Source organism: Dermacentor andersoni, chromosome 1, assembly GCF_023375885.2.
Source record: "Dermacentor andersoni chromosome 1, qqDerAnde1_hic_scaffold, whole genome shotgun sequence".
In the NCBI taxonomy this organism is placed as follows: domain Eukaryota; kingdom Metazoa; phylum Arthropoda; class Arachnida; order Ixodida; family Ixodidae; genus Dermacentor; species Dermacentor andersoni.
The window spans coordinates 128,237,235-128,257,059 of record NC_092814.1 but is presented as its reverse complement, the minus strand read 5'-3'; the positions used below and the strand labels follow the sequence as shown (position 1 = coordinate 128,257,059).

The following is a 19,825-nucleotide window of genomic DNA, read 5'->3' as shown; positions in this document are numbered from 1 at the left end:
CATTCACTATTTCCAGCTCTGCCAAGACAGATGCTGCAGCCGTTGGGGTAACGATTCAGGTCAGGTGATGCATGCTGACGAGCCAAGTTTTTTAGTTTTACATTGATTTAGTTGAGTTCTGCTGAGGTGAACTTTCCAAAATAACAGACTTGTAATATTCTTTCCTGCCGGTCTTAAAGGAAGTCTTGTAAAGCTTTTTATTTATATTTATACGAGCAGGTGTTAATGACTGACCTATATATCTCATATACACATAGACTTCAAACTTCTTGGCAGAGCTTTTCAGTAGTAGAATGCAATTAAAGTATGGTACAGAGAATCTGGTGGCTACACTACCTATTCTACTGCACATACCTTAAGTTCCCGGTTGCAGAGCACTAAGGCACGGAAGCGGTCCACCATTTTGAGGTCCCGGGGCTCCGACAAGCCGGTAAGGCGCCGCACGATGCTCTCACCAAACACATCCCACACTAACAGGTCACTGCGGTTGAGCGACACCATGTGACTGGCATCACCTTTGATGGTGTACAGCTGCCCCAATGTTCGGCCCTTCTCCTCTTCATGTGAAGCTGTTGATACTGGCTCCTTGGATGGTTCGCGCAGATAGTCACTGACTGGCACCAAAGAGGGAAACCGACGTGCCATTTCATAGAGGTTCTTTAGATGGGGAAATTTTAGACCAGATGCTTCACTGGCAATTATCTTTCGAAACCGTGCTGTTACATGCGCTGCAAATTGCCTTCCATCGTAGCGCAATGCATAGCTGGACAACTGAACCAGTTCCCGAAGCATAGCACACTCTGTGTCAGCAGGATTCAACTTCAGGAACATGTCGAGCTCTTCAAGCAGAAAGTAGGGGTCACAGCAGCAGACCTTTATCTGTAGCCACTCAGGATTCAGCAGAAATTGGCTCCGAACAATCTGTCCAAGAGCTTCACTGCTGTCACTACTGTCACTGCATTTTACAGGCACACTGTCACCAGCTGGGCCATTAGCCACCTGAAGTCTTGACAAAAGTGTATCAACACTTGCCAAATTTTCACGTGCCAGATAGTTGAGATGGAGACAGTAGAAAGGCAGCTCATTATGTTTTCGTCGGTTCGAAAAAACAGCATTTTTGGGGACATGGGGGAGAACACACTGACTCCCTTTGTCTGCTTCATTTGCACTTGTAATTGATAAGACATCCGTGCTTGAGACAGACTGAAAATAGTCGAAGAGTGCCAGTGTGCACATGTGAGTAGCCTCCAAACTTGGGTGGTGTTCTGTGCACAACGTCCGAAATGAATCACTACACCATGTGTTGAGCACGTAACCCTCCACAACCCTGACCCTTAGAAAATTGTCCAAGCCCACTCGCACCAAGGCCCAGACAGCAAATGGGCATTGTGTCAGTAGTCTCTTGCGATGCAAGAGAGGCATTTCAGCAAGCAGCAATTCATTTGAGGAGACCACATCAATAATTTCTTTGTCAGAAAGTCCGTGGCGTGAGGCACTCAAGAGTCCCAATACTAAGGATGTGACTTTGGGATGCACCTCCTTTAGTTGATCATGAAGGAAAGACACTACTTCGGCTTCAGAGTGAAATATGGAGGGTTCATCTGTTCCACGCCAGTGTGACACAGCGCTTGCTAGAAGTGTGGCAAATAGAGGGCTTGGTGACTGCTGTAATGATGCACTAACACTTTCGAATTGCTTAGCACTCACAGTTCTGCTACGTCTTTCCAAAGATTTGCGGAAAATGTTCTTGCATTGCTCTACACCACAGGGTCCCAAGTCTATAAAACATTGCTCCTGATTCTTGAGTTTAGCCTGGAATGAGACACAAAACAGCAGCAGTTGAATTGTTCAAGCTTACAAGCGAGATCTCACTACTACAAACTTCGTATTAACAACATTATCAGATTAACAAAGGTTTGAGAAATCTCCAGGCAAAAGCCTTTCCTTTTAATGGAAAACTATTTTACTGTACTACTATGAATTTCGAAACACCAAATAGTATTTCAAAATATAACAAGTGAAATTTTGTTCTTTTTCTGTGCTAGTGGCACCTAAATATACAGCATAGACCACTTATAGCGTAAGTCACCAGAGTCACGAATATCCGCACTATAAGCGGTACCACACTATAAACGAAACATTTTTCAAAGGCTGCACATGTGTGAAACATGTAGCCCTAGCAGGTGTTCAGACCAATTTTTCAGACCTGCTCGAATATTCGAAATTCCCCATGGCACTGCCACCAACTCCACAGAAATAAAGTAGAACAGCAACCGAAATTTTGAACAATGTACAATGTCTCATTCAATTTTGCAAACTGATCAGCATGCGCGTGATGTTGAAAACATGGCAACCGCAGACCAAGATGCCACCATTTGAGTACTGCCCATGCCACTTGTGCCCTCACTTTTGTTATCAAGGTGGTCCCTCTCTCCAAGCGCTGTACAGCCACTGCGATGCATTTCATTGTCTCTGCACCAGACTGCAACTTTGGTCACCGACCCTTGACTAGATGTGCTGGTTAGGACAAGCTCGCGGGGTTGGGTGACATGCTGTCGCGGGAACCTCACCCTTGATATGTTCGTACCCGTAGACAATTACATGGCGATTGGGTATGCAATCACATGCACGGGCTGAACTTACAGCAGCACGTGTGAAGCAGAGTTTGGTTTCTCATGTGATCAACCGCGGCAAATACTGCGAACGCCTACCAAGTTTGTATGTGCGCGTACTGGTAGGAACGGCAGAAGCTTGCAGGAAATAAAGCCTAACAACTTTGAACTAAACTTGCAAAACACCGCTTAATCTGTACTTCACGATGACATACATCGCAACTGGAGCACACAAACTGAAGCTGTTTTCAATGTGGAGCACACACTGCTGCGGCTGAGCAAAGGTACTTCTACGGCCGAGCAAAGGTTTCTCCATCACCTAGGCAACCACTGTACGCCTGCTTCATGCTGCCAACACTTCTTTTTTTGTTCCTTGTTTGTTCACTCTGGTCTCCCCCTGCTAAGCATCGCCCTCATCGTTGTCCCCTCCCATCTGCCGGTGGACCTCGTTGAGAAGCACGCTCGCTACTGCGCTTGTTCCCAGGATTTTCTCGCGGAAGCCGCATTATAACCGGTATTTATTATTATTATTATTTACATGATACTGCAGACCTTTTTGGTCCAAGCAGGAAGGGCAAATTCAAAGGAATCAAATGCATTGTACAAACAGCAATGTACATATATGTTGAGATGCATGTAGATATAAAACACTTCCAAATACATATACAGATCTGGCACCTCCAAAAGGATCACAATGCAATTAGCAAAAAGCTCTTTATTAGAGTTTAAAAGATATCAATAATGGCCTTCTTAAAGTTTCCACACGTGAAAAGCTTTTCAGGTAGTGAATTCCAGTCAGTTATTGTTTTCGGGAAAAATGAGAACTTGTGGGAATTTGTTTTTTGAGAAATGAAGAGTTCAGCTATAGTTCATGTCCCGTGGCTGCACGATAAGCAGTATGTGTATACATGGAGTATATGGTCCATGTATACCAAGACACCATTGGGAGGGTAAACGGGAGTCAAAAAAGATCATATTAGAGCCAGTTCTGTACTATAAACAGTAACATTAGAAGTTGTCTAGGCTGTAACGCATTTGTAAACCAAAATATTGGGGACATCTGCAACTCATGAGGCCGTGAAACATTACGCACACTGCTAGTACCACCATGCTCATCATCGAATTTCCTAATATGGTTAAAATTCCAAATCCTTGCTAACCCTATCACCATTAATCACAATTTCACAGTAATACAGCTAATGTAACAGTAGTGGCAGCTCGCAGAATACAAATTGGTACTGTGAAGAGCATGATATAGCACCCACAGGGTGTCTACCAAGTTGACATTTCCAATTTCCCTGAGTTTTCCAGGTTTTCCCTGAGTGCCTTTGCAAAATTCCCTGAGTGATGCTGAACTACGTTTTATGTCAAGAGGGGCTGAAACCATGTCATCCGATGCTGTCACTCTCTAGTAAGCATATGAAAAACAAATAAAAAAAAAAAAACGACTTAATCCAGTTTGAATACTAAGGAGCAGTGTTTATGTTATTCAAGAAGAGAATACAAGGGAGCGGCTAGTAAAATGCACAGCAAATAAAATCGCAAATAGAGTTGGACATTCTCAAATACAAATAAAAAGTAGATGCATACAGAAGCAAATATTTTCGAATACGAACTATTTCTATCAACTGATAGCAAGCTCAGTCGTATGAGGCCCGAACTTTGTCACAATTGAGATTCTCTCTCAACAGCTCGTAAGTCAACCTCAACTGTCTTGACATACTCTCAGGCCGCGCACAACACCTCAATGTTGTGTTTCATTGCTTTAAAGAGTTTGTGGGATGTCGTGTCTGCTGAAGGACCAATCCCAACATAAAAACAGAACAACTGTTTATTCAATTAGCGATAGCAGTGGACGAGCATACCAACGCTACGCTCCTCTCGGTAGCGGAAGTAAAAAAACCACTCTTCCCAGCCGGGCAGCCTGTTTTTGTAGCCACCGTCGGTGACGCATACCTCGGGTGATGCAGCGGTGGCGCTATGTTTTATGAGTAACGCAGTCCAGCGTGTAGCCATGTTACGCTGGGCCGGATGATAACAAGGCAGAGGCTGTGCAGAAATATGTGCAGTGTGTGTCGCCACATCACCCCCCTACGGAGTGGAGAGCCCTCAGGGCTTGTAAAAATCTGTACAGCGTACCCGACGTCTATAGCGTGTAGTGACAGAAGCAGGCTGCGATGTTGGGGGTCGTGGATGGATGTCTCTGGGTACACTGGTATTTCTTGGTTCGGCGGGATCGATGTAGGCTGGCTTCAGCTGGTCGATAGAGACGCGGACATCGTTCCCGTTAACGCGCAGGGTGAAGGTTTTGTTGTCGCGACGGATAACTGGGTAGGGTCCGCTGTAAGGTGGTTGGAAAGGCCTGTGGACGGTGTCGTCGCGGAGAAAAGTGTGCGTGCACGTTGCCAGATCCTTGAAGACAAAAGGGGCAGTCTTACAGTGGCGAGCTGCAGGTGACGGGCGGAGTGCAGCGATGGTGCGTCGGAGCTGGGCAACGAAATCGGTGGGATCTGATGTCGCGGTGGTGGTTGGTGGTGCAGCAAGAAATTCGCCTGGGAGACAGAGTGGCTCCCCGTAGACGAGTTCTGCGGGTGTAGCCTGAATGTCCGGCTTGAAGGTGGCGCAAAGACCTAGGGCGATAGCTGGAATCGCTTCGAGCCAGACTGAGTCTGGGTGGCACATGATAGCTGCTGTGAACTGTCGGTGGAAGCGCTCGATCATCCCGTTGACGCAGGGGTGATAGATGGTGGTCCTTGAGCGCTCAAACCCGATGGTGAGCCCGAGGAGCCTAAAAAGGTGCGATTTGAACTGTCGTCCTTGGTTGTTGGGGATGCGGCGAGGGGGCCCGAAGCGAGCAATCCAGCCGGCGAAGAAGGCCGAGGTGACGTCTTCCGTGGTGATTTCCTGGGGCCATGCCTCAGGCCATCGAGTATACCGATCAATGGTGATGAGACAGTAGCGATAGGGTCCAGCTGGGGGAAAAGGGCCCTATGATATCAAGGTGGACGTGTTGAAACTGACCAGAGGGCTGGGGGAATGCTCCGAGCGGTGAAGTGACATGCCTGGTGACTTTAGTGTGCTGGCATTGAATGCAGGAGTGCGCCCAAGTGCGGAAATCCCGCTGCATGGAGGGCCAGACATAGCGGTCAGCCACGAGGCGTGTACAGGCACGTATGCCAGGACGGCCAAGATTATGCAGCTGGTTGAAGAGGCCACGGCGATGGGAAAGGGGCACGTAAGGCATGCTTCGTGCTGTTGACATGTCGCAGTAGATAGTCGTTGTTGATCCAGGTATGGGGACTTGTTGCAGCTGTATTGAGGACCCGCACTTAAGAAGTTCCTGCAGTTCGACATCCATAGTCTGGGCCTTGATGAGGACGTCAGCTGTTATCTGCAAAGAGCTGATAGCTGCCACACGTGAAAGCACGTCGGCGACCACGTTGTCCTTCCTGCTGACATGTTGGATGTCGTTGGTAAACTGGGCAATGAACGAGAGCTGGTTCTGCTGGACCAGTGGGAGTTTGTCGCGACGTTGAGAGAAGGCGTAGGACAGAGGTTTATGGTTGGTGTAGATAGTGCAGTGCTGTGCTTCGAGAATGTGGCGAAACTGTTGAACTGCTTCGTATATTGCCAGAAGTTCTCTGTAGTAAGCTGGCGAACTCGACGGGGCGGGGGTCGTGGTTTCGTCAGTGGGACTGGCCACAGAAGGGGTTGTTTTCCGAGCTGGGAGTTTCTTGGAGAAGTACGCCAAGGGGTGCCAGGTGTTGTCTATGCGTTTCATAAGGGTGGCGTCATCGGCGAAGCTAGAGGCATCCGTGAAGAGCCCCAAGGGAGCGTCTGGCACAGGTTGGGAGAGAAGTGTGGCGGTGCAGAGAGGAGCTTTGCATTCTTCGAAAAGTTGCGTTAAAGCCAGAGTCCACGTGATGGGTTGGTTTTCTCGTAGACCAGCCAAGGCATAATGGAGGGGAGCCTGGTAGTCGGCTGTGTGTGGCAAGAAACGCCTGTAAAAGTTAAGCATGCCGAGGAAATGGTGAAGGTCTTTAGCGGTGGTGGGTTGAAGGTAATTTTGCAGGTATGAGATGCGTTGAGGCAAAGGTCGAGTTCCCTCTGATGAAACTTCATGGCCGAGGAATTTGGCGACTGAAGCGCCGAGCGTGCTCTATGGTACATTGACGAGTAGGCTGTGGTCATCGAGGCATTGGAAAAGTAGACGAAGGTGCCCGTGGTGTTTGTAGGCATTGCGGGAAAAGACCAATATGTCGTCAAGATAGACGAAGCAAAAGTCGAGGCCACGGACGACTTCGTCGATGAAGCGTTGAAAGGTTTGTCCAGCGTTCCTCAGGCCAAAGCTCATGAAGGGAAACTCGAACAAGCCGAAAGGTGTAATGATTGCAGTTTTCGGGACGTCGTCTGGATTGACGGACATCTGCGTGTAGGCCTTCACCAAGTCCAGCACGGAGAAAACGCAGCAGCCATAAATGCGATGGGCGAAGTCCTGTATGTGGTGAACGGGGTACCTGTCCGGAATTGTACGGGCGTTCAGGGCACGGTAGTCCCCACAGATCTGGCAGCCTTCGGTCTTCTTCGGGACAAGGTGAAGTGGCGAGGCTTTGGCTATGCTTTGGCTATGCGCATGCGGTCCGGGGCAAGGCAACAGGCGCGGCAGAAACCCGGGGGGCCTGGGGTGGTCCGGATGTAGTGCACAGTGGTGTGCTGTACATCATGTGGCAACCGGCTAGGACTAGGGCGCATCAAACCGGGATATTCGGCGAGGATGGCGTGGTACGGTGAATGATTTTCAACACCGAGTACTTTGATGCTTGGCTGGTGGGTACTCGTTCGCTGTCCTGGCGAAGAATGTCCCGTTGTTGCGTTGATGAGACGGTCGTGGCGGCAGTCCGGAAGGAGGTTGTAGTGCGCCAAAAAGTCTGAGCCAATGATTGGCTCGAAGACGTCGGCGATGACAAAATTCCAATGAAGGCCGCGGCATAGGTTTTTAAGCTGGATGTGCACGCGGAGCAAGCCGTAAGTCTTGAATGTGCACTGGTTGGCCGTGCTGAGCTCAAAAGATATAGGAGGATGAGTACCTTGAAGATGGGCTCGTGGGTAGCAGCAAATGTTGGAACCGCTGTCAACAAGGAACCGCTGCTTTGTAATTTGGTCGGTGACGAAGATGCGATGGCCTCCAGGTTGGCAGCTCGCAGCCGTGTCTACGAGCTGCTGTTGTCGTTTCCCATATGTCCAGCAGAGCAGGGTGGTCGACATTGTCGTGCTCTGTCCCCGAAGTGTCGATGGTAGTAGCACCGGTCGTCGTCACCAGGCTGCTGCAACGGGGTGGTGTTACAGTCACGGCTTTGCGAGTGGCGCGTCGGCAAGTGTCGATGCAGGTGTCGTTGAATGGAGCTGAGCTGTGGATTGATATTGTCGATACGGCGCGCAAGCTCTGTGGTGTTCAGCGATGCGGCGACAGCCTGGATGCTGGGCGACAACTGCGACAAAGAGACCTTGATGACGCGATCAGCGATCCCGGCAAGTTGTTCGAGAGGTAGTGTAAGCTGAGCCTGCAGAATTGCTGGACGTGGGGTGGAAGTCGTTGAAGCCAAAGTGCTCACAGTAAGGAATCCTGGACTTCCATGTTTCCCGTGAGAGCACACATGTGGCAGAGGAGCTGCGAAGGCTTGAGCTCAGCAAGTTCTACGGACTGAAGTTGTCGCACCTTCTGGTCTTCCGAGAGTGACAGGCGGCGGATGAGTTCAGTCTTGAGGTGTTTGTAAAGGTTGGCCGTTGGTGGGTTGGCAAGGATATCCTGGACCTCGTTTGCGTAGCGCGCATCAAGGTGGGCGACGACATAATCGTAGCGGGTTCGGTCTTACGTGATGTGCGCGATGGAGAACTGGCCCTCGACTTGGGCGAACCATACCTTGGGTGAGTCAGCCCAAAATGGCTGAAGCTTGACAGCGACATGCCAGACGCCGTCTGCCAGGGTTCCAACGTCCACGACGAAGCCGGCAGGATGGTGCTGCACGGAATGATTGAGTTGGCCGTGCCATTCCTGAAGCTGTTGCTCTTGCTTCTGAATCACCTGCTGCATGTAAAGCTGCCTCTGGAGAAGCTGCAGCTGTCGTTGAAGGGCGTCTTGCTCGTCCATGGCGATTCATTATTGTCCGTTGTCCAGGTCACCAGATGTGGGACGTCGTGTCTGCTGAAGTACGAATCCCAACATAAAAATGTTACAACTGTTTATTCGATTAGCGATGACAGCGGACGAGCATACCAATGCTACGCTTGCCTCGGTAGCGGAAGGAAAAAAGCCACTCTTCCCAGCCGGGCATCCTGTTTTTGTAGCCATCGTTGGTGACGCATACCTTGGGTGACGCAGCGGTGGCGCTGTGTTTTATCGGTAACGCAGTCTAGGGTGTAGCCGTGTTACGCTGGGCCGGATGATAACAAGGCGGAGGCTGCGCGGAAATATGCGCAGAGCGTGTCGCTACAAGTTTGTTTCGCATTGGATGAGGGACACCTGCACCTCGGCATCAGCCAACACTTCGTCTTTTGGGCTCAAGCTCCTTCAAAACAGCGGCAGCACGCTTCCTTTCCCTTTCATTCCTCAATGCGTAGATCCTTTTTGTTCTTGTCTTCCTTCTGCCACTCGTTCACCCCACGGACCATTTGAAGCATCTTCTTGGTCAGTTCCACAGTCCACGTCCGATTTTTCAAACCCTCTAGGGGCCGCAAAAACGTCAGAAAAATCGGCCAGTTGGAAAAAATAAATACATGTCATTTAGTGCCCTTAAGGGCTCAAACCGCCCCAGGCACATTCGAAAACGCTCTGAAGGCCTGTTGGTACACGTATTAGGCATATCAGTGCTCGTACTGTGACAGGAGATACCGGGTGCACGCGCGTATAATTAAGGAATACATACTGTGTCCCGTGGCAACAGCCCCTTCCCACACTTGTTATGCTTCACTGCAACACTTTTGCGCATGCTTCACCAAGTAACATTTCTGTACAGAGGCAAAGCTGACTCTCGGGAACCAGCATTATGTAATGCACCGTGCTTTCCAAGCTTCTAAGCCAATCACGAGGACCACAAAGGCAGAGTCGGTGGAATTCCTGACAGCAGCGAATCCTTTCAATGGAAAATATGGCAGCCAACTGCAAGAAGCTTAATAGCGAACGTCGAAGCAGCTAGGTTTAGCGTCGCCGCAGTGGTGGCTACGGGTGCCAGCGGATCTGCGTGCAGGAGCGCCAATTCAAGGTGGCGAGGTAATCAAAATGGCAGCGGTGGTGGCTTTGATTAATGCCCTTTCGGACCTCCAGTCACGGCAAAAAGCGCCGGAAAATCGCACGGCGAAGGGTTCTTGCGCCGAAATTTCAGATGTTCTGATACATGCGTGGTGGTGTTGCAAAGCTGTGCAAATTATCGGGCATCCAGAAAGTCGGTCGTTATCTGTATACTGGCAACTTTTCCAGCTGACGACAGGGTATCAAAGACGATTCATTATGATTCCTGTCTGTTACTCGTGCCGGCATTACTGCGACTTTCGACCCTTTCAATGAAATTACAGGTAATTTTCCCTGATAGAGGAACAAATTCCCTGAGTTTTCCCTGAGTTTTTCCACACTACTCAAAATCCCTGAGAATTGCCGGTTTTCCCGGTTGGTAGACACCCTGCACCCATTGCACCGGTAACAACTGTGAAAATCTTGAAGGCCTGATGAAAAAAATTTACGGCAGAAACTCCACTGGAGTTGTCTAAGTATACGTAAGCATTGTGTCACTCGCTCATCTCCACGTAGCCCAGTGGCATTATCAATCTTATCAAACTTGATCCGACCAGTATACACCCTTATCAGCCCTTATCAGTCTTTATTTTATTTATTTATTTATTTTATTTTTACATACTGCAGCCAATCTTGGGCTATAGCAGGAGTGGCAATAACATTGTATGTCAATTGCAGACAAAAGTCAGTCAGGGGCAATGAACGAACATTTCCAGGCAATGCATTCCAACGTTCAATTGCTGCGGAGGGGGAAAGCTATGTTTATACATGTCTGCTCTGGATTGCAGTGCCAAAAGGTTTAGGTTGTGAGAGCTACGGGTGCGGGGAGGTTCAGCAAACCTAAAGTATTTATCTAAGTGGGTACAGTGTGGAGAGTTAAGGTGTGTATGCTTTCGTTGTGGCGATGTGTTGACAGAGTGGTTAAACAGAGATTAGAGAGGATAAAATAATGTGAAAAATTAACCGTATCGGACTCTATCTGACCCATCTCAACCCTTATCGATCGTTATCAGCCTTATCACAATTGATCCCATCCTTATCAACCCTTATCTGTCCTTATAAACTTTATTGGTTCTTATCAAGCTTATCGGAACTGCTCTGACCATTAATAAGCTATGTCACTCTTTAGCACCTTATCTATCATGATGAGACCCAGATAACCCCTCATCACTCCTTATCAACTAACTGACTGCTTATCTGTCTGTGTTGCATGACGCAAAGTGCATGAACCCTCAGAGATCAGTGGCATTTTGGTTTGTGAAGCAATGCCCCAATGGAAGGCCCACCACGCGACCATCAAAACGCATCAGAGATGTGGCATGTTTGGAATTAAACTTTCGTAAAATCAAAATTTTCATAATGTCTACAATACTCAAAGTTGGGTCTACATGTGGTCCTAGAGATGGCTTTTATTCTACCATCACCAAATCTTTCAAGAAAGACTTCACAGAAACTGGTCTTCTTTGACATTTGTTTTGTACCATCGGTACAACACATTCATTTAATGCAGATATATTCACCTTCCCCAAACGTGGGTAAAACACTCAGCTTCCAAGTGTGGGGTCGTAGGTTGAAACTCACCACCACCACCGTTTTTCCTTTCGAAGTTATTCTGTTTTTTATACTTAATTTCTATATAGCAATTCGTCTTATGTGACGGATGGATGGATCAGTTTCCTCTTTGCGTAGGCACAGAAATGCTTACACATTTCCAAATCACTGTCACAGGTGGGTTAGCTCAAATGCCATGTCAACCCGAGTTTGATCAGCAAGTTAGCAAAGAACACAAAGAAAGCAATTTATCGAGCCATCAAAATGCTATTTATGAATGCTTTGGTAACATTTGAACATATAATATATTCTCAAATATAGCATCCCATCTTGGTCAACATTCCTTCTTTGAATTTATTACCGATCTTTACTTAAACTTGGACTCAACATTTCAACCCAATGTCATTTATCTAGGCTTTGCCAAGGCCTTTGACCGGGGTCCCCATCAGTGACTTTTGGCTAAACTTCCGTGCCTCAATCTTGACCCTCTCACCTTTATTTATTTATTTATTTATTTATTTATTTATTACCCACAGCACCCATTTAGGCATCACAGGGGGGCACTGAAAGAAAGCAAGTATAAAAATTGCAGGCTAGCATAAGTTCATGTAAATGGAAAACATAGATTATTATACGCCGACACAAAAGCACACAGCCATGATGCACACAGCCATGTCGGACACAGGCACGTTGCAGATGTCACATGTCACATGTGAAAAAAAAAAAAAAAGAACTTAAAGCGCAATGATAACAAAGATTCATGATGAAAAGACAAAGACCACAGCGAAGAATAAATTTCAATAAAACATGGTAGTGAAGATACAGTATAACAAGGTGAAAAAGAAGCACTAAAACAAAAGAATATCATTTGCAATTGTCATGAATCCACTGGTTCCTTATAAATAAGTGACGGCACACAGTTGTTGGAACTCGTCCCTCAGCCACTGACAGCGTGGAGTACCGTAAGGTTCCATCTTCAATCCCCTTCTCTTTCTTACTTTCATAAATAGCCTTCCTAATGGCATTTCGCTGTCCACCTGACTCTTTACAGACAAGCGCATACTTTATCGTTGCATTATAGGCCAGACCTACTAAACAGTACTTCAAGAAGTCTTACATTTCACAGAAACCTGGTGTTCCAATCTGCTAATGAAACTCAACAACACGAAATTTAAATTTATAAAGATATTTTGTAAACACTCTAACAAGGATTACTCATATTCGTTAAACTCAACAACCATATCTAACGTTGAATCATATCGATGCCTCGGTATAATTATCAATAGCAAGCTGTCCTGGTTCGATCACGTTGTGAAATTGGAGGCTGACACTTCCAAATAGCTTGGTTACGTCAGACATACTATACCACTATACTCTTCATCCACACTAAAGCTAGCCTACAAAACTTTGACTCAAAATAAACTTGAATACGCCTCAGCTATCTTGAGCCCTCACCAAGCTTGCTTAACACTTCAGAATCAATACGAAATCATGCTGCCAGGCTAATCATTTCCAGGTACACCTGTCAAGGAAGTGCTAGTGCAATTAAAGGATCCCCAGGACTCAAACCACAGGGATTCCGTCGGAAAATTGCACAGCTCTTTTTCCACAGTCTACACTAAAACTTCCCACAATTACATGAAAAACTTCTTACCTGCCGACCTGTACATCTCGTCGGCTTTTTAACTCTTGCAGCATTCAGTACTTGCATGGCTCAACAGCTTCTTTTAATCAATCTTTTTTACCATGCACCATTGCAGAGTGGAACAATTTACCAGACAGAGTTGCTGATGATCGTAACCCCCTGAAGTTTACACAGCTGCTTAATAATCATCTCAAAATCTGACCTTTCTATTATTACCTTGCTGTGCATTCTTGAAATTCATGATTTATATTGTCATTTTTCTTACTGATTTGCTTTTGCATGGTGTTCAGTGTGCTTTTCAGTTCTGTTTTCAAAGGAATCCACAGCGTGAGGTTCTGTGCGGAACTTGCAGCCATGCCTTTGTTTTCTTTGTTGTTTACTGCTTACTGTGCAGAGCAATGGTGCGGCAATCATGTAAAATTAAACTTGTTTAAGTGCAGTCCTATTCAATTTGCTATTATTCTCTAGTTCTTTTTTTTTTTCTTTTGCCTATTTGACAACTGTAAACTTTTGCTCAAATTCTTGTTAACATTTTTCATAATACACTGATGGAATATTGATGGCTTCAGAATAAAGTGAATAATGTCACAACACTATTGCTTTAGATGTGTGGAATTAAATCTGCCAAGCAAGAAGTGCAAGTCATCGAACGCTGCAGTGTTTCACCTTGAGGCCATCGAGTTCTTTGCTTCCATCACGGACTGTAAGCACAACCTTGACATAGGGAGGCAATTCAGATGGTAGCCAGTCAAAGGTGCAAGCACTATGCTTGGTCACCTGGTCCAATCCATCAAGGAGGATGATGAGGGGCCTATGAGATGACACCTTGTCCAAGAGAATGCCTAGTACCTCCCGCTGCTCAGCAATACTCTAAAAGAAAACAATCAAGAGTAAAAGTGTAAGGTCCAAGAAATCAAAGTGGCACAAAACATCTAACACATTTTCCGGACTCTCGTGCACTGGACAAGTATTTACCTGAAGACGCTATGCTACTTTGCTGCTATGCATAAAAAATAAGCAATAGCAGTAAGTCTGAAGACTAATGACTAAAGCTTTTCTACAATGTAAAATAACATCCCTTAGCTACATTGTTCTTTGACATTACAGTTCCTTTTTGAGAAAATTACTTCTGCAGAAATCAAGAAGATGGCAGCAGATTCATGAACTGAAAAAAAAAAAGTCGTATTCCACTTGAGATGAATGTCAACGTGATGGAAGTTTTTCACTACCTGCACCTTGCAGCCTTCCTCATAACTGATTTGCTCACACAGTGTTTCTGCACTGCAAGATGATTAAGTTGGCCTTGCACTGCTATTTGCAAGCTTCCTGGTTAGCCAGATAATAGAGGGACCACCCCAGAAAATTGTTGGTCTAGGTTCGATTTCCACACCATGAGAAAATTTTCTTTAACAGCGGAGCTTTCTTTCTTTGTAGCTTCATGCTACAAAGTAGCGCCTTTGTAGTACGCCTACAAAGTACGCCTTTGTAGCTTCACACTACACTCAGGTGCACAACTTTTCTCCTTTATACTGCAAAGACAAGATTAGCTTTACCTATCATGTACTGACACTTTCCGGATGCCTTTCTAATATACGATTGCTATGAATAAGTGAAGACACATGTGACAGTGAGAATGTTGAGGGCTAACTATTACCAACGATATGATCTTCATGCCTTATAAGTGAAGAAAAAGAAAAGTAGCTAAGTGTTTATTTTAGCAAGCGAAAAATATTTATTGATAAACATGAAATCACGAAATCACAATTCCAGTCTAACGAGAACATATACAAAGTATTATTTTAATTATAACAATTTAATTATACCAGAATTTACAAAAACAGAAGAACATGGCAGGCCGTACAGTTCTACTCCTTGAGCTAGATTACTCAGAGGCAAACATTACTTGCACAAGAAATCTAAATGGATAATTAACTAACAAAATGTCACTAATTACCTTCTTTATTAATCACTTTAGGGCACACATTGCATTTACGAATCAGAGCCAATCAGCCCACAAGTTAAACCTCGATATACCGAAGCAGGTGGAATCAGCAATTTGATTCGTTATATTGAAATTTAATTGTATTGAAATTCAACCTTTTATGCAGATGAGTACAGTCGCCAATCGATTTTTCTTACACGGAAAGGGGCCACAGAATTTTACAAATTATTGGGCAATCAAAAAAAAAAAAAGCAATCTTGAATGAGAAAACAATTAATTTTGATGAATTTGGGAGTCGGCGACGAATGACAAGGTTTCATTCCGCGTCGACGATATCCTCAGATCGGCGGTACGAATTAAGCAAAGCCAGCCACTCTTTTGTGTGCACTCTGCCCCCACGGCTGATAGCATCGCCCGCACTGGGATGACGCTATCAGGAAAAGAGCCGGCAGTGGGGAGCAAAAGCTTTGTCTGTCTCTCACTCCAACAAGTCACCGAAACTCGAGATTACACAACCCCCAACACTGAACTCGCAGGAAGACAGCTTACATGGTGCCACGCAGTCTTGGCACACCCACTGTTTGCACACGTGGCAGAATACCTCTAAAGCAGGGCACACGGCTGCGTATGCACTCAGCCGTGCTTACAGTCATGCGCAGCCACGGCCGAGACGTGCGCCAAAAATCACGACGCGTGCCAACTAAAAAGCAACTGGAACAACAGTGAATTGTGGAGGCAAGTTTGATAGCATTTATCTCAATATGTGCCAATTTCAAATTCATTTTATGTGGATGTGCCCCGAGGATGCGTGGGCTTTAAGTCATCACCCACAACATGTGCCCTAATGTGATAATCAGCTACATACTCACTGTGATTTCTATTGCCAATTAATGTCTGCCTCCTTGAGTAATCTACCTCAGCCAGTAGAATAGTGCTATCTGCCATAGGTGATTAAGAAATTATGTTAAAATAATAATAATAATTCAAACATTTATTTTGGTGCCCAGAAACAGCTATGAAGCCTTTGTACTGGTGTACTAAAAACTAATGCACAAAACACAATATACATACTACCAAAATACAGGGAAGCAAATGAGGTAGACAAAGCAATATCAAGTAGAGGAACAAATAGGAGAAAAACCACTCATGTGTAGACAGATAAAAAATATAAACGAGAAGGCAGGCTTGAAAGTGAGTTAAACATACAATGCGATTATCTACACTTGCACAGAATCACAGGAAGTGAACTCTGGAATATGTCAATATAGGCAGAATAACACTGCTACTACTGCTACTACTACTACTAATAATAATAACAATAATGATTGGCAAATAAATGACAAAAGGTCTGCTAAAATAATTCAGCAGTGCCACAGGCTTAAGCAGTTGGATTAACAGGCAACTTGTAAATGAACTCTTACTACAGAAGCCCAATCATCCCATCCGAGACCCCCATTTTTGTTTTGTTTTCCATCATTTTCATCATCAGAGAAATACACAAGCTTAATAAATTAGTATTCAATTTTTAGTGTTGATAATATCCACACCCATGAATTTTGTACATGCACCTCAAGAAATCCACCTAGAGGAAACCAGTTCACACCTTGGATGCGAATATTGTGTGCATTCCATAGAGTGCACAGCACTGCTCACAAATGCTTCGCAGTAGCTGCTGCTGGGTGTCTGAATCAGGTGAAGTGCCCACAAAGCGCACAATGACAGGTGCATCAGGCACCCAGGTCTCGCACATCTGAGCCACCTTGGCAAGAAGAGTGCTCTTGCCACTGCCTCTGACACCATGCAAAACGACTGGATGGCGCAGCTTGCTCCGAAGATACTTCTCCAGCTGAACAAGCTTCTCTGTTCGTCCTATCAAGGTTTCCGAAAGCGACAGGCATGTCTGCGCCTGCTGCACCAGCTCCACATATAGCTGCTGCTCTATTCCTGCACAACAGAGAAGAGAGCTGTGACATTCAATGTCAGATGTGCAATGCATAGACTTGAAATGTTTTCTAGAACAAATTATTGACCCGCCGTGGATGCTCAGCGGCTATGGTGTTGGGCTGCTGAGCACGAGGTCGCGGGATCGAATCTTGGCCACAGCGGCCGCATTCCGATGGGGGCGAAATGCGAAAACACCCGTGTACTTAGATTTAGGTGCACGTTAAAGAACCCTCGGTGGCCGAAATTTCCGGAGTCCTCCACTATGGCGTGCCTCATAATCAGAAAGTGGTTTTGGCACGTAAAACCCCATAATTTAATTACAATTTTTTAAAAGAAAATTATTGCTAAGATTACTCAGTGTAACTATAAAATTCAAACAGCGCTAAACGACAGGACCAGAATGAGGAGGAGACAAACACGGCGCCGTGTTTGTCTCCTCCTCATTCTGGTCCTGTCGTTTAGCGCTGTTTGAATTTTATAGTTACCATGCAACACCAACTCGCCCAATCTGCTGCCCTTCTGCAGCTTACTCAGTGTATTTGGCCACTATCTCCACATAAAAATAAACGCTGAAAAAGGGGTGTGCTGGAAAGGTGCCTACATGTACAAGAAATTTACTTTGCTCTCTGAGTGGTTGCACTTTCTGCAACATATATTGAAGTGAAATATATGTACTGACAAAGAACTTGGCAATCCCAGTTCAAACCAACACTGTTACAGAGGCATTTTTGGCCTTCACATATTTCATTACAATAGGTTCAACACAATACAGCCATTGTAGCCATTGTGCATTCCGACGCAGAAAGTAAACAAATGGCTTTCATTAATTTGAGATATCAAATAGTGCTAAAAGGACAAAGATGGACAAGAACGATAACACATGACGCTATTTTCTTTCACTGTTTATTTTGAGAAACATGCCTTTCTTTATATAGATCGTTTTAGGCTTGTAGCGCAGCTCAGGAAGAGCAAAAAAGGAAAGAGGTAGGGGTAATCAAAGGTAGGGGTAATCCCTTTGATTACCCCTACCTCCTTCCTTTTTTGCTCTTCCTGAGCTGCGCTACAAGCCTAAAACAGTCATGACATACCAACTCGCCCAAACTGCCACGCTTTATATAGATCGCTTGCACACGTCAACTAGGATGTAAGATTATGTCAAAATGCCACACATACGTGACTAATTTAAATACGCCAATTCTCTTGGAGATAGTGATACTGAAGCTGTGCTCATGCACCAGTCTCATAAATGTTGAATATGGATTATGTCTGTCCTTGTCTTTTTTAGCACTTTTTGGGTATCAACAAACTATCCCAAATTACCGCCTTGGTCAAATACAGCAATTTGTTCCTAGGTGAGCAGTTCTAAGGATAAATGATCTTGCAACAGTTATACAGTACAGAAGAATCCTGGTAGGGGTGGGTGAATAATAATTTTTGAAACTGAATCAAATACAAATACGAGTCAAATACTTCTAGAATAATTTGCGAATAATAAGACAACTTCCCTCAATGCAGTACTGCTCAAGTTCCACAGAATTTTACATGAAATATTAATAAATTTCAGTCACAAAGAAAAGAATATAAGAATGTTGTGTACTGAATTAAGCTCCGATGCAGCAGTGACTATAGAGTATTCATGGTGTCAATTTATGACTGTTCAATGAAATAAGCTCCTTTATTGCAGCGACTATAGTATTCAAGGTGCTGTTTTGCTGCCATCTAAGTAAAAATCAGACAAACTTAAACAAAATGTTTACCAAATTGGCCAAGAGCAATGTGAACCAGAATACAAATTCAATTTGTTATTCGAAAGTTTCAAATATTTGCACAACCCTAGCACACACGTTCCTTTCTTTATTAATACACTGGATGGTGCATTGACACTGTACGCGAGTATTTTCTTTTACTTCTGTCATCTTATCTTATATTGATGGGTCCTTGGCATAAATTGGTAAGCTGGCCTTAAAAGAACTAGTACATATTAGTGAAAGTCAGCATTCAGTACTGTCCCTGCTAGTTTCTTCAAGTTTTTAGGTGCTGTAACACTGCTATGAAGGCTGCTTTAATTATTGCATAGTTTAGGTGAGTACACAAATTGGGTATGGCCTTTTCAACTGAGCAATAAGAGCACATATTTCTGTTGAAATGTAATTTACACGTGCTCATTCACGACATTCTAGCCAACAAGACTGCCATAGGAGTGCAAAGAAATATATTCTATTAAAATATAAAAACCGCCATTTAATGAAGCTGCTGTCTGTAAAAATAGCTGCTTTAAATTGAGGTTGAAGGCAAATTGAGACTGGCCATAAATAGCCCTCAACTAGTCATTGAACGCTTGCTTAAAAGGGCCCTGCAACACTTTTGTACATGGTAAATAAAACACAGCATATGCAAGAGACTATGTTGTTGTGAACATCTTAGCCAAATACACTAGCTTGCACGCAGCAGTGAAAATACAATGTTTCCCTAAATATGGCTCACAACATCCTGGACCTTTCAAAACACTCGCCGTCCTTCTATCCACCCAATTGTGCATTAAGGTTACTCTAAGCTTCTCAATTCCTGAATGTTTCATGAGAAATATCCACTTTGGCAGAAGCAAGAAAAATCATTAGTAATGCTATCATTCTTCATATTAGATTACCAATGAAGAATACCAAAAGAATATTGCATAAAAGCATATCAAATAATTTCAATTTTGCACTTCTGATCCTAAGCTAATGTCATCTACTTGAGCTGTGCTGCTGCTTCCATAGTGCAAGATTGTGTAATCACTGAAATAAATTTTACTGAATGCCTAATTCAAGCCAGTGAATTCTCTGCAAGCATCACATTTATACGTA

General features: G+C 44.8%; 1 protein-coding gene across 11 annotated transcripts in view; it reads right to left on the bottom strand.

The window, feature by feature from the left end:
- LOC126544138 (NACHT domain- and WD repeat-containing protein 1) overlaps positions 1 to 19,825 on the bottom strand; it is a 132,147-nt gene that overhangs the window by 83,090 nt on the left and 29,232 nt on the right. For all 11 annotated transcript variants that reach the window (XR_011893283.1, XR_008608738.2, XR_011893285.1 and 8 more), the window contains 3 exons: positions 16,639 to 16,979; positions 13,760 to 13,963; positions 355 to 1,812 (listed from right to left, as the gene is read on the bottom strand). Coding sequence is in view for 7 of the 11 variants with exons in the window: in XM_055062005.2 (XP_054917980.1) it covers positions 355 to 1,812; positions 13,760 to 13,963; positions 16,639 to 16,979 (2,003 nt within the window). In the remaining 4 variants the exon portion in view is untranslated. The remainder of the gene's footprint in view (positions 1 to 354; positions 1,813 to 13,759; positions 13,964 to 16,638; positions 16,980 to 19,825) is intronic.